The following is a 24495-nucleotide window of genomic DNA, read 5'->3' as shown; positions in this document are numbered from 1 at the left end:
AGGGAATTCCTGGCAAGACAGTTGCTGAGCTGCGTTTGCATTAGGGATCCCCCTACCAGTACCATCCCAGTACAGCAGATAAACTGCAACTGGGCTGGAATCCCTGCTCGTTTTCTGTCCCCTTCATCCCTGTGGCCCTTGTTTGTCCCCCTGCCCCGGGTGAGAGTTGCTGTTTGCTCTCCCTGTGGGGTGGGGTGAGGTTGAAAAGGGCTGTGTGGCAATGCCCGCAGGGAGCCCCAACCCTTCCACCCCCACACCCTGCCCTGGGAGGGACCCAGACGGGCTGGGTGACTCATCTGGGGCCGGCTGGATCCTGGGGCTGCTTTTGGGGAAATGAAAGGCCCCCGGGCAGGGCAGGCAGCTGGGGGTGGTGGCTGTGCTGCTTGGCCTCTCCTTCACTGAGCTGTGAAAGCACAGGGACCTCGTAGGGTGAAGGGGTTTGGTTTTTGGTTGGGTTTAGGAGTTGATGGGAGAGGGGCACTGAGGGAAAAGTGGAAGGAGCAGGGAGGAAGGCTTGGCACACCTCTGCCTTCTGCATAAGTGCAGCAGGGCCAGCTGATGCCGTTCTGGGACATCTTCAGTGCCACTGCAAATGTCCTACAGAGCTGGCATGTAATGACATCCAAGTCCCTGACCTTGCTGTGTCCCCTCCGAGCTGTGAAGCTGGTGAGAACACCAGCAGAGGTGTGTTCCAGGTCTGGAGGGAGCCACTGACCCAGCTGTTGCTCAGCTCTTTCTTCTGAGCTCAGCTTCCAAGAGTCACTGTCACAGCCCAGACCACTTGGTGTCCATCCTTTGCTCTGTTGGTCATAGCTGGTGCAGGGACTCAGGAATCTCTGGGGAGTGATCAGGGAAAGCAAGCCTGTCATCAGGAGATTTTAAGTTCAGTCTGCAAGTGTCCAGTAAATCAGGAACATTTGAAAATCTGTGACTAAACTTTCTGGGTGTTTCGTGTTACCTGAGCTGCTCTCTGGGACAAGGTCCTTGCAGGAAGAAGAGCTGGAGTGAGTTGTGGTCTGGAATCTTTGTCTTGCTGTCCAAACTAGAATGGAATCGACCCTTTCTGTCTCTGGAGAGCAAAAGTCAGCTCTGCTGTTCAGGGTTTCAGTGGCTCTAAACGTGGGTGGGGATAAGACAGGGAGAAGAGAATCCCCTCACTTCTCTACCTGCTCCCTGGGAAATGCAGGGAAGGTGCTGGATTTTACCTGCCCCCTTCCCGTGCCTCCTGGACACGCTGAACACAGGTGTGCCTGTAGGAATGTGTGAGGACATGGGTGTGCTGATGGCACCTAAATTTAGCAGCTCCTGCTAACCTGTCAGGTGCCTACTCACTCTCCCTGTGTCAAATCATGGATGTTACTCACTTCCATGACTAATTCCCTATGGAAGGCCCTGAAAGAGGGTTAGAAAGCAAGTCCTCTGTCGCTCCAGGGCACAAAACATTATGTCTTTTCTTATTTTTTTATCCAAATTTGGCTAATGAGAGGAGAAACTCCTGTGGATGGAACTTACCCTGAACTGGAGACAGGGATTCCTGGGCAGGAATAGGGCAGGATCATGGACAGGATTGGAACCGGTGGTTTCTGCAGGAGGAAGATGGGATGGAAACGTGCCCAGGGTGGGATTTCACTTTCACTTTTAGGGACTTCTCCAGTGCAGCTGCTCCCTGGTAAAACAGAGCTGCTTAGCAGTGCACAAGAGGATCATGTGGCTTCTGAGGAGTCTGTGTCTCGTGGAGCTGCAGGGGGATAATTGGGATTGGCACAGAGTGTAATTGGTAAAGCTTGTGCTTGGCTGGGGTTTTTATTTTAACAGGCCCCGAAAATCGCCAAGTAAATAACAACTCAGGGCCTTAAATTTGCTCTGCAGCACCTCTGAGGACCCAAACACATCAATTCAAGAAGGAAGAGTGCCACCTATTGAGCCCCATGTTCCCCCTCCTCCAGGAGGCCTGGGACAGGTACAGCAGTACCTGTGCTCATCCAGGGAAAGTACCATCCAGGTACTTTCCAGGCACAGCTGATGGGAAAGGAGCCCCAGGCTGGGGTGTTTCACTCATTTTAGTGTACACCCTAAAAAACGCTGTGTTTTTTAGTTTGATTTTTACAGATGTGCAGCGTTTTAGTGTCAGCTGCAAAAGCTGCCATCAGCAAACACCCGAATACAAATAACTTGCTCCTTTTCTGGAGGGAGTTCTTGTTTTTTTTTAAAAAAAAAAAAACCTGAAGGAAACCTACAAGACTTACAAATAGTCACAGGCAGGTTGTGTCCATGCAGCTTTGTGTACAATAGATGGATGATTTGTTGGCATTGGATGAAAGAAACCACTAGACTTGCTTCAGAACAAGTGCTGGTGTGTGAGCAGGTTTGTTTTGTTGTGTGACTGGCTGGAAGTCTCTGTCCATGGTTTCAGTGTTGCTGGAAGCCATGTAAGACCACAGTGTCAGCAACTTGGCAGCCCTTTCCCACCTTCAGTGCCTAAGAGGGGAGATACCATTCCCAGATAAAACGTTTCACCTTTAAAAACTTCCTCCCACCCCATTGTTGTCCAATTAATTTTGGCTCTGGTTTTCACTCCTGTGAGAGGTCAATTTTTTTTTCAACCTTCCCTTTGGGATTTCTTTTATTTATTTTTTTTTTCCTTTCAGCTTCTTGTTTCTCATTCTTTTGATGAATTATTTACCTCTCTTGTATTTTTTTTTTATATTCTCTTTGTGTTTACCTTCAAAACATAACAACTCCCAACACTCCCTGCTTCATTCAGCGCTCACTGGGAAGCCACTGTATTTGTTGGTTATTTATTTCCTGGTGTTATTTTTATATACAAATGTATTGTAAATCGTGTGGTATCACCTTGTGTTGCTCCCAGTGTGCTGAGCCAGCTGGTTGCATACTTTTGTGAGGAGTTGTGGCTTATCCTTTGGTGTTGTGGCTTATGTTGGCACACAGGGTTTAAGGGAATCCCTGGTTGTGGGTGCTGCCCGGCCGTGGTGGACGATGGGCACCATCCCAGGGTGTGCAGGACACACCTGTGAGCGAGCAGGGATTGCTGGGGTCAGGACAAGAGATGCAAACACCAGTGTCAGATCTCCCTTCAGTTCCTCACAGATCTCAGCTTGGTTTCTTTTCCAGGGGTGCGCTGGTTACTGAGTGGTGGGAGCCCCAAATTTCGAGTTGGGACCGTGCTGTTCCACTCTTGGATCCCTGATCATTTTAGCACGTGATGGTGAGCAGGTTGTCCCACCATACTTGCCCGTGTCCAGATGATGATTCAGAGGTAGAATCATAGCCTGTGCCCCTTTGTGGAAGAGCTGCAGGCCTTGGAGTGAGAGGTTATGGACAACTGCAAAGTGCTGTTACTGATACCCCAGAGCTGGACTTTAATGTTTGCTCCTCGTGTCAGCTGAGTGAGGAGAATGGGTTTCACAGTGTGATTTCAGGGACTGCACCCTGTGAAGCTGATAATCAACCCCGTTTTATTGTCCTTATCAGAGGTGTTGTGATGCCCACAGCAGGTCATCTGTCTGACACCCCATCTCTTCATACAAAGCACTCGGAATTTCGGTGTCCCCTCTCAGCATTGGGTTCCCTCTCTCCTGGCCCAACCAGCACATGTCATCTGGCTTCTGAGTAGGAGTGGGGTGTGAGAGCAACTTGATCTCCTAGCACTGATTTTCCTGTCGAGGTGGACTTTGTGTTCTGGTGGGGCTGTGCAGCAGTTAAACCTTGGAGCCCAAGGAAGCATAGCACAGAGTGAAACCTCTGCACACTAAACTGACAGGCTGTGGGAGATGCACCCTTGCCTGGAGTGGCTTCTGATGGAGGATGAGTGTCCCCTCAGTCATGACATAGCTCTCTGTGGGGCTCTCAGCTGTGCAGCATCTCGATGGACCGAGGGCATGTCAGTCCTTAGCAATGCCAAGAAGAAGAGAGGGATCCCCCCACCCCCCTTCCGAGTCAGAGAAGCTGATCAGGAATTTGGCAAAGCCTTCAGCCTCATGCCTGATACTCTCAACCTCTCTTTCTGTTCATTAATTCCACTCTGTGCTGCAGCTGAAGAGCACGTCTTAAAACTCCAAGGAGGCATGTCTAGTAGTTGTTCAAAATCAGTTAATTTTTTATTGGATTTGAAGTCAGACTTCATGGGCCAAACCCGCCCCTGAGGACTGGGGATGGGGAATTGCAGGCAGCCGAGACTTATTCCACATAATTGACTTTCCCTTCTCTGTCCACCCTCACTCAGATTCACCTCAGAAACCTCCCTGTCTCTGCCTTTCCTCAGTGCCAAGGCTGAGGCCTCTCTGTCCCTCGCAGCCTCAGCCATCAAGAAGTATTAAATTAAACATACACATCACAGCCCTCGGGCTATTAACCCCCCCCCCACACACAAATAAGCCTTTGTGGCCTAAGTTAGGCTTGGACCCTGGTCTGGCCCAATTCATTTCCACACCTGCGGGGAGTGACCTTCAAAACTTGCTCCAGGCTCTGTCTCAAAAGTCGTTTTCTCATTAGTGGAAGTGAAATGTATTGTGGAGCTGTTGCTGTGGCTCTGCACCCTTGGGGAGGTGAGGGCAGAACAACACTGCACTCCCTGCCCACGAATCACAGCAGGCCCCCTCGCTCCCAGCTGGTTTTCTAGAAACCCTTCTACCCTGATTCCCCCTCCCCTTTCCTCCTCAGTAACATAATTAAGATTAAGGAAAGGCCTTGCAGAGTGTCCCCAAAAAAACTGTGATGAGCAGAGGATGCTATTTCAAATGCTTTGGGCATCTGGGCATGCTGGTGGCTCACAGACTTTTGCCATCCCTGTCCAGGACCAGCTCAGTCCTCTGTCCCCCCTGATTCCTTCATCACTTGGCCTTGGGGCTGATCCCAGGACTGAGTATCTTTTAAGCCAGTACAATTTATTCCCATAGCAAACAGGCTGTAGAATTCCTTGGTTTAGTACCAGTGTTTACTTCCAGCTGCCATCTCTCTCTGTAGTAAGGGGAGAATAAAAAAAAAAAACCACCCCAGACCCTCCTGTTGTGCTTCGAGTCCTTGCCATCCATCACCCAGGGGTCACAGTAACTGCAGCTCGTACGCTCAGGTCTCGAAACCTGGAGGAAATCAGTCTTTGTTACACGTGAAATAAAGCAGTCTATGGGGAAAATAACCATAAATGTTCATTATTTGTACAGGAAAATCAATTTGTAGGCCAATTGACCAAATAAAGTAATACAATTTGCTGGGAAATCCCCCAGGTGTGGCAGGCAAATCACGGAGCGGGGATGGAAGCGGCGGTTTGCATAGGTAATGTGTGGTGGTTTGGGGCCGGGAGGGACGTGGGAAGGGAGACAAGGCTTGAGGAGAGGGATAAAACTACAGGAAAGGGGACCTTGAGCTGTGCAGCCTGTAACACGAGGAAGGTGCTGCTGTGAGGTGACAGACACGACCGCTGCTCGTTCTCATCTTGTCGTTCCCTGGCAAATCTTGTGCGAGTCATTTCCACTGCGCAGGCTGTGTGTGGAGTGGAGTCAGGTAATCGCCCCAAAATGACTTTAAGGAGGAGCTGTGAGTCCCTTGTCAGGGGTAAGTGCCACGTGCAGGGCTGGCTGGTGCCGAACAAAGGCACCCCCAGCCCCTTGACGGGCACTCTGTGCCTGCACAGCTCTTTGTCACCGGTGCACGGTGACACCGCTCGGGTTGGGGAAGCGAAGGATCAATTTGTCAGCCGGTCTCTCCCAATTATCTGAGCCACATCCTTTGTATTTCCTTTGTGGAGGCTCTGTGTGTGTGTGTGTGTGTGTGTGTGTATGTGCAATGTGAAGGCAGTGGGATTGGGAGGGAGAGAAGAGGGGCAGCAGCTTCAGCTGGTTTTCACTTGAAAGGATGAGTTTATGGCCACAGCACCTGAGGGCACTGCTCAGGTATTGCAGCCCAGTTCCTGGGATTGTTGAAAGGGGGGCACAGAGCTGTTTTTCCATGCTGGATGTGAATATATTTTCCCTTTGGCTTTGGAAGTGCAACAGGCAGCTCCTGGCTCTGCGGTGGCCTCTCTGTGTGACTTAATTCATCATCTTACTTATCTTCACCATGCTGTGAAATGGACCTGCTGCTCCTCACCAGCCTTCCAGATGTGTTAAATCCTTTAAATAACAGGAGTTTATAAACACACCATGCTTTCCAAACAGAAAGTGTTGTGTAATGGCAGCGTAGCAGATGACAGCTGGCTCAGACTCCACTGGTTTTTGGCTCTCTGTGATAGGGAAGGGGCTCCAGGGAGGCCTTGGCTTCACTCCTGTGCATGCAGCAGGTGTCAGAGGGTTTGGTTTGTAAGAAGGGTCCTTCCAAACCTGGATGTCACCTTGAACACATTCTGTTCAGCCAAACTCTGCCCCTCGTGCCACATCTGTGAGTGAACTGCACCTTTCTCTGTTTTGCTTTGGTGTCGACAGTTTATGATGGCTCCTTAAACACCAGGCATTTTTTTTTTCTTTTTTGCAGAGTCTGAATTAATATTGGTGGTTTTCTTGTTTGCTTTGGATTTTCAAGGTTTGCCTGGGCTGAGTCATCCACGGGGAAGCTTTGTGGGCAGACCTGGCTGTTGCTCACCCGTGAAGTGGCAGCTCCCTCCTCAGATATTTCTGATCTGCTCTTCGGTGCTGGGATCAGGCTTTGGAACACCACAGGATGGGGATGTTTTTATATCTTTATCAGCCCAACTGGTCTCTGTGCAGGTGTTAAATGAAGGCCTGAGCTCAAGGCTCTTGAAGAGGGGTGTCTGCCATGCAGGGAGGATGTGCTGGGTGGTCCTGTCACGGAGGCAGATGTGGCTGGTTTTTGGCACCAGCTTCCCTGGGGAACACTGGGATGTAACTCTAAGCTCTGGTTACTCCTCTCCGCTGTGTGGAGCAGCTGCTGTTTCTCTGCTCTTGTCAGTTTGGTTGCTTCAGTTTTGAGGGAAACTGAGGGGAAATAAATTCTTTTAAAGCTGAGAAACGTTGCCCTCTGGTTAGTTGCCATCCCCTTCTGCCTGTGACGAGAGTGGTCCAGCTGTGGGGATGGACAGGAGGTGATTCTGGGGTCACTGCAACACCAGGATGCTCGAGGTGAGCATGGCTGGGTTGGGGACTGACAGTCTGCAAGCTGAACCATGAGCTTATGGGGTCAAAGTCACCAGTGGTCAGTATTTTGATTCACTTCAGTATTTTGGAAGCCCAGCTTTTAAGGATGATGTTGGACCTGGTGTTTCCAATAGAACCAGCTGTGGCTTTCAATAACTGCAGCAGCAGCAAAATCTTCTTTCATATGGACAAGAAAGAAAAGAAAAGGAGGGACTGAGGCAACAAATCCAGGTCTGTCTGTGCCATTAGGTGAAGATAATAGAGAATTTTCTTTGTAAAACACTCTCAGCTGTTCAGATAAAACCTGGTTTGGTTTCTGTTACAGCAGCAACACACATTTGGGGAGAAACTTAACTTTTTTGTTTGATCCTGTGAAAGTTGCTCTTTAAGACAGTGAAGGCTTGTCAAAAAAATGAAAACAGAACTCAAGACAGAAGTTGGAGCCTGCCCAGTGAGGAGTTGCAGTGGCTGGTCCTCATTCTTGTAGGGCTTGAACACAGCCTGTGTCCATCTCCTTTTGGCTGAGCAGGCTCTGAGCCACACCTGGAAATCCAAAGGATCCCAGGTGCTTTAAGTGTCTCCAGAGCAGAGTAAGAGTATAAAGCCCAGTCAGATTCCTCTTGATGAAGTATTTCAGACTTGCTGTGTTCTCCTGGACCTGATGGAATGAAACTTTGGAGTGGAACATTTGCACCTGGGGGAACGATGGACCATTATTTTGTTCTCTTGTTTTTCTGCCACTCAGAAGGTACAGCAGTGAAGTGAAGGAAGAGAAGGGGAAATGTCTGAAAGCATCCGTGCCCTTTCTCTTCTTGTCTTTTCACCAAACAGGAGGTGCAGGAAAGAAAAAAAAAAAAAAGAAAAATATGTAAGTTTTGCCTTTGTTTAGGAGGTAGCAACAGTGTTCCACATCCTCAGCTGGTGTAAGTTGACTTTTGCTCCATTAATACTGACTTACATTGCCTGAGGACCTGGCTTCACATCTCTGCTTCCTCCTTTGCAACCTCACACTGAAAGGGACAAGTCATTTGATGTGGAAACAGACACAGAAAACAAAGACTAGGCCACTTTTCAGCCTTCATCCAAAGAGTTTTTGAAAATGGGTAGCTCCAAAGGCCTGATAGATTTTCTCTCTTAGACTTATCTCCCTTCAAAGACTGGAAATTCCAGTTGGCTCTTCCAGAAGCGCACGGCTCTCTCTCTATTAACAAATTATCCTTTAGGCTTTATAATTCACTGAGAGATAATAAATGGGAAATGTTCCCTTCTGTTCACAGATCTTGTTCATCTGTTTCTTTAGGGCTTCAGAAAATAATGCTGTTAATATTGATGGGAAGAGCTGCAGCTTCGCTTCTGGAGAACTTTTCTTTTGGTTCAAAACGTTCGTATTTTCCCCCATTTCAGCAGCACCTGCAGCCCCGGTTCCCTGCACAGCCTCAGGCTCCACACGTCATTCTCTGCCCCAAAGAGCTTCCAGTATAAACAGGATAACCCATATAAACAGGATGGAGAAATAGGTACAAGGGAGGGAATGTGTTGGTGATGGCTTTTTATAGCGGGAGACTGAGCGCGACGAGGTCAAGTGAGTTGCTTGGGATCGCACAGGGAAATTGTGGTTAAGGGTAATTTTCTTCTCTGGTGAACTTCACTTTCTCTCAGAAGATAAAATACCCTAAAAACGAGCCTGGGCTCTTTGTGCTGGAGTTGAGAGCTTCTCTATAAACCAGTGGATGACAACTTTAAAACCATTGATGAGGAATTGTCACGTGGAGCCCTTGAGAGCCTGCTGGGGGACAGGTATCCCCAAAATCTGCTGTCCCCTGGTGACAGCTCTTACACCTGTGTGGTTATGCTCAGCTGCCTCCTCTAGAACTTGGCAAACCACTTCCACCAGACTGTGATGAAGAGTGTGACCCAGTCCCCAAAACCTGCAAGAGTCTCCGTGCTCTGTATCACCTTCATTTTTTTCTGTCCCTTCCTTCCTGCTCCCTCTGTACTTTGGGCCATCCCTCCTGCTCTGGAACAACTTCAGTGTAACCCTGGTGTCCCTGGAAGGAGATGATGAGCAATAAACCTGTCAGTGGCCAGGTGAAAGGGCTGGACTGGGGCTGGCAGGGAGGCAGGAAAACACCGCGGAGAAGCTGCCGGCTGTTGTTTTATTCATCTGTTCATTACTGAACACCAGAGCAGGAGGTGGGATGAGAGCCTGGGCACCTTCCTCTGTCTGTGACCTCTGTTTTGATGGAGATGCTGGTAAGCTCAGGGCAGCAGAGCTGTGCCTGGGCCGGATTTGCTACCGAAACAGTCCTGGTAGCAACGTTGGGCTAGAACAGCTAATGAAGGCCCAGGGGAGAGGGGAGGATTATCTTGGAAGGCAACTTGACCCTTTCTTAGGTGTTTACACTAATCACAGCTGAAGGTAAATGCAAACTCTGTCAGTTATTCTACAGGGGGATGTGTGGTCTCCCTTGCTGCGTAATTTCCCTAATTAAAGCCATTTGAGTGGGTTTATTATTTGGAAAAGTAAAAGAAAAATATTCCGGGCTCTCAGAACCTCCCCCTTTCCTTTTCCCTATCTTTATTATCAATAAAAAGAGGGAGAAAATGCTGTCTGGACTCGAGGATTTCCTTCACATATGGAAAAGATTTAGAATCCTCCAGCTCCCAGCATTGGCAGAGCACAAACCCTCCCCTCTTACCTCCCCCCAGCATTCCCAGTCTGCTCCCTGTATTTCCCAGCTTTACGTATGCAGAAGGAATGCATGTGCTGGTTTTTTGTTTTTCCTACAGTTGTTTTTTTTTCCTTTTTTATCCAATAGTAATTATTTTAGAGAGTTGAATCACAGGCACGTGAATCATCTTGCAAACAGCTTTGATATTTGTGTGTGTGTGTAAATTCTTTGTGCATTTGCATTTCTGTGCCTTTTTTATTATTATTTTATTTTTTTAATGGTACTGACTTGGATTCCGGAGAAGTGGTGACTGCAGGGACTGCACCTGCTCATGTGCTTGGGTCAATTCCCAACGGGATCAGATGTCCAGAGTTTGGCTGGCAGTTAATGTGGACCGGCAAAAGCTTTGCTTTCACGTACATTATATTTTTGTTTCTGCCTCGCAGCTCTCGGAGCAGAGGCCTTGCCATTGCTGGGATCAATTAAACGCTCACCAGGGACTCTCTCTCGGCAAGGAATCTTCCCTTCTCTGGCTGACTTTGAATGTCACACCAGGGCGTTCAGCTGTTCTGACCTTGTTGCAGTAGCTCCCAGGGCAGGAAACCTTTCCTAACCCTCCCTTCCTGTCTCTCTCCCCCAAGTTGGTCCCATGCTCTCTCCGCCCGTCGTTCCATCTGCCAGCTCTCCCAGGGCTCTTACGCAACCAGTTTGGATTTTGGTGTTCTTGGCTGGGGAGGGCAGGGCTCCTGGGGAGAGTTCGATGGGTGGGTGGGGGGAAAGAGAGGTTTTATTTTGTGACTCTGCTGACCTCGTTTAGCCACGTGGAGAGGGATTTTCCCCCGGCTCTCTGGAAGGGAAGAAACATCCCCACTGTTTCCTTTTCCATCTTTCCGATGGTCCTTGCCTTCCAGGGCAGAATGATGGGGCTCCCAGGCTTCTCCCCTCGGGTAACCTGCTGCTGTCCTCAGGTTGTTGGGTGGTTTTTTTTTTTATTTTAATTGCAGTTGAATCTCTGGGATAATGGGTGACTTGAAATAGCGTGCTGGTACCCATCTGATTTTTTTTTTTCCCCGGGGAAAGGAAATATGCCTGTCTGTGATTTTTTTAAAAACAAAGCAACCCCCCACCCAGACAATACTTTGAGAGGCAATGAAAGCAATTAATGGTGTCAAAAGACCCTGGGAGGGTGAAGTGGTGAGTGAGGGAGGGCTGGGCTGACGCAGGAGCGGCCGGGAGGGAGCTCGATTGTCTGGGGGGACGGAGGGTTTATTGACTCAAACTCCAGCTGTGCTTCGTTAGCTGGAATCATAGCCCACAAAATTAATCTTTAACAGTGTATGAAGGGGAAGGGAGTCCTGATGCACGAGGCAGTTCTGCAGTGCCCTCAACGCTCACCCTCTCAAAGGGCTTTGGGGAACTGCAGGAACGTTTTACTTTCTAATTCCATTGATTAAAGAGCGGGTGAGGGATGTTGTGTTCCCCACCCCTCTATCCACAGGGTAGGGGGAAATCCTCTTGCTGTGAAAGGAGGGTGCAAGCCTGGAGAGGTTTCCCCTGAGCTGAAGGGAAACACTTTGGTTGGGCTTCTCTCAGGCCCTGAAGGGGTTTGTTGGTTTGCTGCAGGTTTGTTATTACCTGTGCCATTTGACTGTTCCACCCACAAACAGGTCCTCAGTGGGGGGGGTCCCAGGCTCCCCTTGCTCTTAGGGACATACTCTGTTTCTTACCACTGTCTGTCTGTCCTCCTGGACTGGGCAGCTGGCAGGCTGGCTGTGCTGGATGAGCCCTGAGCTGTATTTACTGCTGTGTGTACTTCATCTTTTTGCAGGGGGTTCTCCCCCTGCTGGGACAGCTGCTGGCTCTGCAGCCCCAGAAAATGCTCCTTTCTGACTCACTGGCCAAAACAGTCCCACTGGTTTAAAGAGGCCAGGTGGCAGAGCACACCTTCCTCCCCACTCTTCAGGTGTGTAAAAATGGGGTTATTTAATGGGGAAGGTCGTGTCCCAGGTGCCTGGCTCTCACAGTGTGTGACTGTTGGGTTTGGGTTGTTTTCCCAAGCATAGAATCATAGAATCATGGAATGGTTTGGGTTGGAAGGAGTCTTAAAGATCATCCAGTTCCACCTCCTGCCCTGGGCAAGGACATCTTCCACTGCCACCCACATACGAGCTTTTCAAAGGCGAGATTATGAGGTTTCCATCAAAAACCTGTAAACCCTAATGTACCTCCCCATATCTGGGGCTGCCAGTGCAGTGTCTGGGTGTGTTCTTGGACATAACCCTGTAAGTGCAGACTTTACTGCCTGCTGCCACTTGCCACTGGTAGTTGGTAACCCTGAACTGGAGTAACTGTGGGTATCTGAACACCCTGCTCACCTCTGCAGGTGCATTCCTGTTCTATAATCTGTGTACAGCTGAAAAAGGACTTCAGCAAAAGCCAGGAAAGATTCCTGTGTGTTTTTTGGAATGGTTTTTTGTTGTTATTTGCAGCTTGGACCAGCGCCCTTTCAAGTCAATGGAAAGGCAATTGATTGTAGCAGGTTCTGGGCCAGGCTTCTGGCTACCTTTGTGCTTAATTTAAAAGTAATGTGTAGCTACTGGTGAATGCCTCTAAACAGATTAAGGAAGTGCAATTGATTCAAAACTGACTATAGATGAATATAAAAGGCAAAATTGATTGGCTCAGTCTATTTTAATTTTCTGCGAACCTGAGAAACGCAGCAAATAAATAAATAAAGCACCCCAAACCTGATGGCAAAAATGCAAAGTACAGAGTAAACAGAACTTTAAAAAGATGCATTGCTGGGGCTGGAATGCTGGGTTTTACAGGGACACTGGAGCCGCTGTGGTTTTGGTTCCAGTGCCATCCTACAAAAGCAGGGCAGGTCAGCTGTGAGCAGAGGTCGCTGCAGATGCAAATTCTCTTCCTCCATTCGTGCTCATTTATTTGTCTTTTAAGGGAAGATGTGTTAGGTGTTACCTACATAGGTACATCTGCAGTGTTTGTATATCAAATACATAATGTGTGTGCATGTGCAGCAGCTTTAGGTGTAAGGATACAAGTCACAGAAAGGCAAAGAAAAAGCACCCTGAGGAGCAGGGGAAAGGGGGGACCCGTGCTGTGGCCTGTGGGTGCTGTTTCTGTGCCTCCCTTTTTTGCTGCACTCTCACTCTGCTCAGGGTTGACGAGTCCCTGGGCAGTCACTGAGACCTGCTAACTGCTCCAAGGTGCCATAATGGCCATGAAATGATTTTTAGTGTCTGATCTGTGCCGTTCTCTTTAGCCTGTGAAGTCACAGCAGAGAGTGAATTGCGATAATTCTGGAGCGGAAATGCCCCCTCCCTCCCCGTCCCCTTTAATTGCCACTCCTGAAAAATACAGAAAGCTTTGGATGAGGAAGCTCATGCTGGTAAATGACAGAAGTCTGGTGCAAATACTGCCCCTCCTTGCTTTTCCTTTCCATCCCCTCGCTTTTCCCTTTCTCCCTTCACCTCCCTGCTGTCCTTCTGGCCCTGAGTGAGCTCGTGTTGCTGAGATGATTTTGGGCAGGGGATGAACTTGGTGCACATTCTCTGTTTGCAGTGGAGCAGGAGAGGGGCAGGGGTGGAAATGCAGCTCCTGCACGAGGGTTGGGGACACACACAATGTGTAAAGTGCGTGTCTTTCTCCTTGTGGATGTGTTTTCCCCTTTTTTATGCCAGCTTGGCCCACTGCTCTGCTCTCCCTTGGGTGTCTGCTGTTCACAGACAGCTGCATTCGTGGCTTGGACCTGCATCAGAGTGGGAAAGCTCTAATGTGGCTCCTTGGGGTGATGCCTTCCAGATGGATTTAGCTAATTATCACAGCGATTAGGGCTCCCCTTAATGAGCACAACTGGAATTTATTGACAGAGGTAAACAAGTTTTTTGTTTTGTATTTGTGGAAGGTTCTTAATTTATTTAATTAAAAGAGCACGGGCTGTTCCATCACTCAGCATTCCTGGTTCTCCCCTGCAGAGACTTTCTGGCTTTCCCAGGACCTTTGTGTTTTGCCAGGTTTACTTGGGAAGTTGGAATGGATGTTTCAGGGAAACTGTTGCTTAGTTCAGTGTTACTCTGCAGTTACTCGACCTGTTCCATGCACCTTTCTTCCTGTACAAAGCACGTGCACAGAACTTCACTTCCCCTCGCTTGTGGTTCCCATCCCACAGCCTCCCCGGGTTTCCAGTGCTCATCTTCCACTGGAAGTGCTCTTGTCTTGCTCAGTCACAGATGGAGCCAAACACCCCAATCCTAAAAACCTGTTCTGTCCCAGTGGGAGGTAAAGCCCAGTCTGGCTTAGGCTGCACTAGGCTTGTGTCTTCTCGTGGATCAGGCACAGAGGCTGCAGGGACAGTGATCTGTGATACATCTCACTGCTTGAGGAGGAGAGGAGGTTGGGACCGGGGTCATGTTGTGCCAGGCTCTGTAAACGTGAGGAAAAAAGGCTCTTGGGAGTTCTCTTCCTGTGTGGTTGTGCCATGTCAGCAGTGAGTTGGTGAGGGAGCAGCACTGAGGGACATCTCTGCAAGGCTCCATCCATCTCAGCATGCAGATGAGCAGGTGGGAAGTAGCCTCAGTAGTTCAGGTTGAAATTGCTGTGGACTGTTGAGTGGTGTGAGAGGAACCTGCTGCTGGCTGGCACGGGCAGTTTTCCCTTTAGAGTCAGAAGTGCTCTGGATTATCTGGATCATGGCTTCCCTGGGCTACTGGCAAAGGTGTAATTGAACTCACTCCACTGTGTTAATGTGCGGCGTTTGGTAGGAAATATTCTGGAGAGGGAGCCCCTGGTGGTCTAGGGGGTAAAGGCGCCGCGCTATCACCGCGGAGACCCGGGTTCGATTCCCGGTCAGGGCCACTCCCGGGCAGGTGGGGCTCGTTAGCCCTTAAAGGCAACCCACCTACGTCCTAAGGACCTCACTGCCACTGTCCAAGCTCGCTTGGCCCCGGCAGATGAACCTTAGGATTAAAGGGTGGGCTCAGTTCCGCGCACACTGTGTCTCACCTAAAAAATCCAATGCGCAGGCTGGAAGGTGGAAAGACCTTCCCCGGATCTTCGCTCGCGAAGACCGGCCATTATTATATTTATATTATTATTCTGGAGAGAGAGACTGGTGCCTTATTCTACTGCCATCTCCCTTTCCTATCGATGTGGATCAGACACAAGCTAGGAATTAAGAGATGGGAGAGGCTGGAAGGGCATGACTTAAAGAATTAGATACAGATGTGCCTTTGCTGCAAAGCCTTTTGCAAAGTGAGCAGGGTCTTTGCCCATCCACCCAAACAGTGGGAACACTGTCAGGGTCTGAAAGTGCTGCCTTCTCAGGGCAGCTCTTTGAGAGCAGCTCCTTGGGTTTGAGTTTCCTAACCAAATTCTTGTTTTCTTCTCTCCTCCTGTTGCCCTTTCCCATTCCAACCATTTCCAGAACCGGGGCCGCCTGGCAGAGAAGAGAACCATCCCTTTACCTCCCACCAGGATCCCGAAGAAAGAGCTCACCTCCATTTTCTCGCATAGCGACGACAGCGAAGAGAGCGACAAGAGCAATGGTCAGCACCCCGAAGTAAAGCAGGAGGAGGATCTCCACATCAGTATCATGAAAAGAAGGTACTTTCCTGCCAGGGAGTGCTGAAGTGCAGGAGCAAAGGCACAGAGAACTGGGCAGCAGGTGACCAGCCTTTGTGAGCCAAGGCTCAGAAAGAGTAGTTGGGTCTTCTTTTTCTCTTTACTCGCCCCTTTTTGGGGCAAGGAGGGACTCTGTGTGGCCTTGTGTTTGCCCTCTAGGCATCTGGATTTGCAGACTGTAGATTGTGCTCCACTCTCTGTCCAGTGTCCTGTGTCTCTGTGGCCAAAGAACTGCATGACCCAAAAAGTCATCTGTGGTCTCAAAGTACCCAGCGGTGCATGGGTCCAAAATCCTGCTTTCTGCTTTCACTTGTCCCTAAATTCAGATGTAACATAAACTGGATAATTTAATGTTGGGGAGCAAAGTTTGGGAAGGAATTTGCAGCAATGTGTGGTGTTTTGTGTCCTGAAAGTACAAGTGCCAAAGAGCATCCTGAGAACCTCTCTAGTAGTGGTGGAGTTGCAGTAGGAAAGAGTAACTCAGGTGAGGGCTTACCTCAGTGCTTACATACTTTGATCCTGTTTTTCCCACTACCACTCACATTTCTCCTGGAATTCTCCTGGAATTTCTCCTCTAATTGTGAAATGAAAGGAAGAGGAGAAGTCAGTTTGTTTTAAGTTATATTATGGTTACTGTCATTTGGGCTCTCATGTGTGGTCCACGAGTACTCCACAATATTCAGCTGCAAAATTCTGGGTTCTCCCATCCCTCTGAAAAAAATAGGAAGTTTAGAAAAGCTGTAACTACAGGAAAATAGATACCTAAAGGCACTGTGCCTCAGCCTCCCATGCATATCATTGCCACTCATCTTGATTGTCATCTCCCTCTGATGCATAAAATCACTCAGATTCTAAGACAAGCCCTATAAAAACAGAGGAGTGGGAACTGAAGGCATGTAATTGCTTTTCTTATGTTTTATGTGTTTCTTGCCTCTGAGAAGATAAGCTATTTCCCCCTTACCTTCCAACAGATGCTGGTACATTCAGCAACCAAGAGCTTGGGAGTAGGGAGAAAACAGCAGAAAAACAACAAAACAGCAACCAGCTCTTCCCATAAAACCCTCCTGTAATTAAAGCCTGGGTTTATCATTGCAGCTGTCCAACAGCCATGTTCCAGGGTTATCTCTTGGAAATGGAAGGGTGTTTGGGGAATGCATCTGTGCTCTGTGTGTGCACAGGAGCCACTGAGGAGAGGAAACCCTCCTAATCAGTTTTGGTAAACTGCCCTTCTTCTCCTGCCCCCTTTAATTATGCTTTTAATGCTGCAAAATTATAGTGCTAGATTGTCTCATTAGGAGGGAGAACAACATGATAACTGTATAATTGATATGCTGGGCCCCCCAAATATAAAGTGCTCTTATCTTAAATCTTTAATTACTGTAATTGCTTTGCCTTGTTTATTAGGAAATGAAGGAAAAATACTTAGTGGTTATTAGGCAGTGGTCCTCCAGCTTGGCATTGCCGTGCTCTCCAGTAGCTCTCAATCAGTGTGTCTGAAGGTCTCTTGTTTAAGCTTTGTCTTGTTTCCTTAGAGGAGGACAGGATTCTTAGCAGGTAGATTAGGCTCTAATTGCTTTGGTACAGTTGCTCTCCTTTTTGTTTTCCCGGGAGCTCTGATGCAGAGTGTGTGTGTGTGTGTGAGGGGAAAGCTGGAATAGCTGGAGCAAACAGGGCAGGCAGCATTCCTGATGAGTGCAGAAAGACGGGAAGCAAAGAAATTCAGTGCTTGGTGCCCAGGCAGGGAACACCCACTGCTCCAATCCTCCAGCACTTCCAAGCATTTGGCCCCTTGGGAATGGGTCCCCCATCCCTCCTGTCCCAAAGAGGGGGAGGACTGGCCGTTTCCAGCTGTTCCAGAGCCATGAACAGGGAGTTTGGCCCCTCTCCTGCTCAGCCCTGCTGGAAGGAGCAGGCTCTGGCTGTGATCCCAGTGTCATTAGCAGGCAGGGAGCGGGGTGGAAGGTGGGATGGGGCTGGCTCTGGAGACAGCCCAGCATAAAGGCGAGACAGCTCAGACACGACAGCTGGGGCCCGGCAGAGACAGTGCCCCATCTGCTTTCTGCTTTAATTCACCTGTTGTGGCCTCCCTGATGGGCATGGATTGGGCTGAGGGTTTATTGTCCCCCACTGAGAGGAAGAAATAGGTTAAACTGTGGTAGGAAAACAAGGTCAGGGCCTGAGCAAACCTGTGCTTCCCTCTTTTGCACCCCTGGCTGCCCCCCCTGCGTCCTGTGTGCACGTCCCATCACAAACACCCACGTAAACGTTACTGCTTTGAACACTGGTGCCTTTTCTGCCTTCTCCTATTCCCAATTTCATTTGTGTTGACTGTTTTTCCTTCCACTGCTGGCACAAGGGAATCCTTTCTGTTACTCTGAAGTCTGGGGATCAGAGGAGTTGCAGGCTTGGTTTCTTGGCCGGTCCCTCACCTTCGCCTTTGACACCGATTTCCTCTGTGATCTTGCCCGTGGTGGTGGCCTTCAGAGGAGATCTGAGGCTGAGGAAACCCACCTTGGCAGGTTCTTGCAGTCCTAGAAAGGAGCAGAGACCTGTGGCTCCTGCTGAAGTCAGTGCATTCGGTGGATGCCAAATGATTTCACAACCACGTCCTTCCAAAACTGTGTCACTGTGCTGACACAGACTCCAGGCACTCAGCTCCAAGGGTTATTGGGACAATGTTGCAGAGGAAAAAAAACCCCTTTTTTTTCTTTCTTTCTTCCTTTCTATCAGATTTCAGCTTCCTGAAAATCTTGCTCTCTTACAACACTTGCCTACATGCAGCAGTTGCATTGTCTGAACTGCCATGGTTAAGCTGTCCTGACTCCTGGTGAGGATGTTTGTCTGGCTGTGAACATCATTCTTCCTATGGGGAAAAAGAATGTTAACAGTATTGGGCATTTCTTGTCACCTGTACAGTTATTTTAGTCAAAACAATACTGGCATAGCAGCACTGCTGCAAGGACTATGTAGGGCAGAATTCAGATAGAAATTTGGTCTTCATTAAGCCTTTCTCCTTTCTCACTAAGCTGAACTAAAAGTTAAGCCAGTCTTCTCTTTTGTTACCCATCTCTGGGTTACCCTAGACACCAAATAAGACATGCAGGGAAGTGGTAGGGCCACCATCCCTGAGAGTGTTCAGAAAATGTGTGGATGTGGCACTTGGGGACACAGATTAGTGGTGAACACAGTGCTGGGCGAAAGGTTGGGCTTGGTGATCACAGAGGGCTTTTCCAACCTTAATGACTCCCTGATTCTTGAGTTGGAGACTACAGATTCCACTGCTCTGCAATAGTTTGGAGAGCATTAAGTGCCTTAACACTCACAGGGAGATTCCAACCAGCACTGATAAATGCATTACCTCAGCTCGGGAGCTTTTCCACCCTGAGGTGAAAACTGCCTTCAAGGATATTATGTTATCCCAAGAAACACCAAGGAGATGAAAGCCAGTGCAGCCAGAGAATAAGGTTCAGCTTTAACAGTAAGATCCTCACATGCTGTTGGATTTAAGCCCAGTATTGTCTTGTGGGTGCATGAATTTCATTTCTATTTTAGAGACTGGCCTCTTTCATTAGTATGGGAGGGGAGGGAAAGAGGAGAGGAGAAATGCAGTCAGAGCATCTGAGATTTTAACAGGGTGGGTTAGGAACAGCTTTAAATCCCCAGCAAAATGCGGTGGTGTGGCTCAGAATAAGAGGCAGTAATGCTTAAACACCTGTTAAAATGGTGAAAGTTTTTGACCTGACCTGTCTCTGAAGGAGCTCTGTGGGATATCAGTGAACACTTACACTGAGCTGAGGAATGGGCAGGAGAGGTGCAAATGGATAGGTATGGCAAAAATGCCTTTGAAATTCTTTTATTAAAAAAAAACAAAACAAATCCAAAAAAAAAGATGATTGGGAGCAAAAGTAGTGGCAGATTGTACAATGAGAGCACACACAACGGGCTGGGTTCCTTGCCAGATAATGATCTGAGATAAAAGCCATTTTGAGGAGAAATAACAAAAGCTGTCCTGTAACAGAGTGCCTGTGAAACGAGAAGCAGATTTCTGAAGAACCTCATCCTGCCCTTAAGTCCTTTGTCCTGTTTTTAGGTCACTTCCCCCCCCACTTCTCTGGCTGTGTCAGCAGTATGACCCCAGTGTCTAACACCTGGCATGGGATTAGGGTTATTTCAAACCAGGGAAGAGCATTTGGAGGGAAGGTGCTTACTCAAGGAATGGTGGGACACTGTCTCCTTGCCCCTGTCCACACAGGAACGTGGATGGAGCCCAGACAGGACAATTTGCCCTCCCCTCACCTCTCTGAACAGCTTTCCAGCCTTCCCCTCGCTCAGCACCCATTTTCTAATAGGGAAATTACTGACCTCCAGGAAGCCTTAATGACTGGCACTGTCAGCCTTCCCTCTGCCTGCCTCCCTAAGTGGAAAGCTATTTCCCACCTCCCATAAGGCTGCTGCTCTTTGACTCCCTAATTGATTGAAGATCAGACCCCGAGCACCCCCCATTATGTTTGTCACATGCACCTGCTTGTGATTCAGAGCCACGAGGTCCCAGTGCCTTCCCAGCTGATGTGCACAGAGCTGCCCTCGCCTTCCTTCTCTCTCTTGGCCTCTTCCCAGAATGCTGGGATGAGAGCTGGGTGACATCCCTGCTCCCTTTGGAGCTCAGTTTTGTGGCAGGGTGTTCCACACCACACTGCTCTTCGCCTGGGCTGAGCTGACAGGGCTCTGCCAGGCACTGCACGAGTGGAGACAGACGTGACAGGGCAGGGCTCTGGGCTCCAGAGGGACTCAGGCTCTCAGATTAGACTCGACAGCCCTTCTCCTAATTGCCAGGACTCGAGGAGAGGGAGGCAGGGCCCCTCTTGTGGCTGGAGACACATTTTGCTGCTTTGTGACACTTCTCCTTCACAGCTCTCTCTGGTTATTTTCTATCAGTCCCTCCTTCCTCCCTCTGCAGCTCTTTATTTTCTCTTCTCCTTTCTCTTTCCTCCCTCCTTCCCCCTTTCCCTCTGAACCGTGCACCACTTAACAACAGTCACTGTATTCAATAAATATATTAAAGATCCCTCTGGGAAGCAAAGGCTGGACTTGGTCCAGAGTGCCAGGAAGGCTGTCCCTGACCTAATGAGGACATAGATTTGAGGGAGAAGAGAGAGAGAAAATGGCTACTCACTTCTCAGGGATGCTGCAGGATAAAATATAATAAACAGCAAGAACTCCCCTTCTTGTCCAGGAGGGAGATAAAAGACCTGCAAGAAAGGTGAAGTGTAAGAATGAAGGGAAATGAAACCTTGACACACAAGTGCTCTTGGCTGCTCTCCATGTCTCCTTGTATCTGATATCAGTCCCATGGTGGAGAATAACCCAGATGCCCCAAGTCCAGGCTTTCAGTCTTGCTCTAATAGGGCCATTCTTCCAGCCATCCTGGATGAGGTTTCTTGAACCCTGCTCATTGCCTGCACGAGCTTCTTAACATCTGAAAATAGCCTGACATGGATATAGGGAGACTCTGGAAGCTGAGACAGTGAAATTGTGAAGAGCAAGGAGGAGAGAGGAGCCAGCTCTGTCCATCTGACCCAGCATCCAGCAGAATGGCTCCTGCAGGTCCATCTTCCCAAACTGCTCCCCTGCAGCACTGTGAATTCCATGTTTCCATGCACGATGGTGGTACCCAGGGCATGTTGAATTCCCAGTGATCCCGGTGGGGTTGGGCTGTGCCCATTGCACAGAAATTCCTTAATTCTCCCTTTTACCAGCACTGTCCCTTCAGGGCAGACTCCTAAACCAGAGGATGTGGGAAAACCTTGTCAATATTTTTCTCTTCTCTGTGGCCTAGAAAATTGAGAGGTTTGGACAAACTCCATCCAAAGGAAGTGTTGGCCTTATAATTAAGGGGGAGTAGGAAGGGACAGTTGTGGGCAAGAGCTGGTGCTGTAATGGGTTTTTCTGGCAGTAATGACCTGTTCCTGTTGCTGGGTGCTGCCCAGTGTTCCTCACACTCCATAGGATGTGTCTGGGTCCCTGGATTCCTGCAGTGTGTCCCTGGGACAGCACAGGGAGCAGGTTGGCCATAGTGCAGGAGCTCAGCTGGGAATGAGGGTGACAGGATGTTAGGGAGACACCTGACTCACTGCTGGCCCCTTCCACAGGGCCACTCTGGTGCTGAAATCTTGCAGGGACCGCTGGAGTAAAAGAGAAATGTCAGGGAAGGAAACAACTTAAAAATTTTAAAACCTATCCCAGCTGCTCTCCAATAGTTTTCCACCTCTGCCACTTGCTTTTCTGGGCTGGATTCTCATTCCAGTCCAGGCTCCAGAGATGCCTTGAACAGCCTCAAGACCTTCCCGTTAGTATTTTTTGGCTTCACGTACATATATAAGCAGTTTAATTCTTTGCACAAGCCAAACCCTGACATTCCAGCCCCTCCTGATGCAGCAGGTACTGAATTCCCCCTCGGACCCCCTCCCTGCTGACCAGGCTCTGCAGGGAGCTGTTCCTGTGGGACTCATTTGGTCATTTTTATGGAACACTTAACTGACCACACCACATCCAGGCCCTCAAGGTGGGTGAGGAGGTGGGAGAGAAGCAGCAGCTGCAGCACCTTCCCTTCCCTTGCCCGACCGTGGTTTTTATTTCCCCGCCCCTGCTTTTCTGTTATTAATTTGTAAGGGACTGGCTCCTGCTCACCACTCTTCATACAACCCAAGGACAGGCTTGTGTAGGCGATGCTTTGCAAATTATTAGTAATTTGATTTCAATGGGATGAATAACCTGTTAAAACAAGATGTACATTAGGCTCAGAAATCTTAATTGGTGATAACGGCCCAGTGCAGTGGAATGAGTGTCGGTTCTGCTCCCTGTCCCTCCCTCCTTCCCACCCCCCCAAAAAAAAGAAAAGATAATGAGAATTTAATTTCATTCTCACCTATTCATTTGTCTAAATATGAGTGTTTAATTATCCATCTCGGCAGATGGATGTTTCAGCCTCGGTGTGGATCCGAGCCGGTCCTTTGGGATGAGCTTTTCCCTCTCCCCCCCCTGCTTATCCCTCTCTCACAAAGTGCTCTTAGGCTTTGAAGTTGAGCTGAACTGAGTCCCACCACGAGACAGGGCCTTCACCTGACCCTTGGGATCGCTGCAGGAGCTGCACAGGCCACGGGAAGGTACATTTTTATGGAAGGCTGAGATCATTTCACCCTCCAGCCTTGTGCCCCCTTCAGCAGTGCCACGGCTGGGAGGTCCCAGGATGTGGTCAGGGAGCTGGGAGTGGTGACATTTCCCAGTGTGGATGGCAGCTTTTGGATGAGGTGTATTAGCTGGTATAGTATGGTTGTATTTCATATATATATATATAAAACTTTTAGGTGTGTGTATATATATATATATGTTAGGTGTGTGTATGTATATATATATATATATTAGGTATATATATACTTTTTATATATATCCGTTTATATATATAAATAAAAATAAAAAAATAGGTATAGGTACATTAGGTATATATAATATAATGTACTATATTGTAGTATAATACATTATTGTATAAGTCAAAGAAATGTTGCAACCCTGCTTTGAGGATCCTTCCTGCTTGAGGATCCTCCCAGGATGAAAACCACCTTTGCCCTGCCAGGTAGTGCTGTAACAGATGGATGTGTGCTAACACTGTGAGCTCCAGAGAGTCCAAATATGTGCCAGACTTTGACCAGACTTCAGCTCATGGAAGTGTTACTCAGTGGCCCACTTTGGCCTGTCCTTTCCAGAAAGTTTTCAAACATTTTCTGAGTTTTAACTTGGAAGAGCAACTGTTCCTGCTGTGAGCTCAGGAGCTGAGAAGAGCCTGCTCCATTTCTAGTCACAAATGAAATGCTGGGAAGGTGGAAAGCTGGGATAGGTTTTATAAACTGGTATATATGAGGAAGAAAAATAGGAAAAACTAGGCTCATGTGGCACTGCTAAGTAGAATTCTGAGAATGGCTTTATTGGTGGACGTTAATATCTATAAAAAAACTATTCACCCCTAGAAGAATAACCAGACTCCCTTTCTGAGCCAGACCTGCAGGAAGAGCACAAAAGCTGTGCCATCACATTAGTAAAACCGGCAGCAGCAGCATGTCTTGGACGTGAAATTATTTCCGTGCTAAGAGTTGTTCTCAGGTAATTTCAGGACTAGGCTGGAGCAGGAAAGCACTTAAACAGACACTCAAACCCGAGTGAAGCCCCATCGACTGCTCTGGTCTCGGTGAAGTGTTTTCTGGCCCAATTCACAGCCCATTCAGATCGGGGGAAGGGCTCTCTCTTACTCCAGCAGGTTTTAGGTGAGGCTCCTCCTGCAGCAGATGCTCTGCAGCCACGCACTGCTGCTGGGGGCAGAGGCAGGAGCTGCTGCAGGGCTACCCAAAATGTGCAAGAGGTGCATTTGGTTTCTGCTGCTCGTGGATATCTGCAGCCCTTTGGGAAGCTGCATCTGCAGGAGGTGATTTGCCTGCCCAGCCAGGGTGCAGCACGTTCCCTGGCAGGCTCTGGGAGGGTTTGTGCGAGGACAGGGACTCGCTTGCCAGGCTGCTCTCAGATGGCTGGGGTTGTCATCAATCACCACGACATAGTGGAGACACAGTGGTGGTCACAGACCTCCCCTGAGCCAGGGGAGATCAGTGCTGCTTGGTTTTGAGAGGAGACACCAGACCACAGAAGGTCAAGCATCCGCCTTTTCCCTCTGGGCTGGGGTGGATGCTGTCTGGTAGCAAAGGGGGAAAAAGAAATCCATCAAAAAACCAACCCCCTTGGCTGCTCTGTCTTAATTTAGGATATTGTTCATCTAGGATCTGCTATTGCTGCTTGTCAGCAGGCAGAGTGACAGAGTATGTGAAATTAATTTCCGAGGTGGGAAATTGCTAATAATTTATTTACAGCTGGGGCGGGTGCGGAGGAGGGGACACAGCACAGACAGATTTGGGTTCTCTTCATAAAATGTCAGTGCTGAGCTCGTCTTGCTTCCTCTGAGCGGGGCCTGGGAGTTGAGAAGACGTCCTGCAGCCCCTCCACCTCTTGCATGCAGCAGGGAGGTCTGTCAGTGCTCC

The 24495-nt window shown here is 48.8% G+C and overlaps 1 protein-coding gene across 1 annotated transcript in view; it reads left to right on the top strand.

Moving 5' to 3' along the window:
- SAMD11 (sterile alpha motif domain containing 11) overlaps window positions 1-24495 on the top strand; it is a 107708-nt gene that overhangs the window by 17289 nt on the left and 65924 nt on the right. Inside the window, exon 3 of the mRNA XM_050322220.1 lies at window positions 15222-15400. Coding sequence (XP_050178177.1) covers window positions 15222-15400 — 179 coding nt within the window. The remainder of the gene's footprint in view (window positions 1-15221; window positions 15401-24495) is intronic.

The sequence above is a fragment of the Myiozetetes cayanensis genome, unplaced genomic scaffold, assembly GCF_022539395.1.
Source record: "Myiozetetes cayanensis isolate MyiCay16 unplaced genomic scaffold, myiCay2020 scf28, whole genome shotgun sequence".
Classification (NCBI taxonomy): Eukaryota; Metazoa; Chordata; class Aves; order Passeriformes; family Tyrannidae; genus Myiozetetes; species Myiozetetes cayanensis.
The sequence above is the reverse complement of the archived record's forward strand: the minus strand, read 5'-3'. Positions and strand labels throughout refer to the sequence as shown.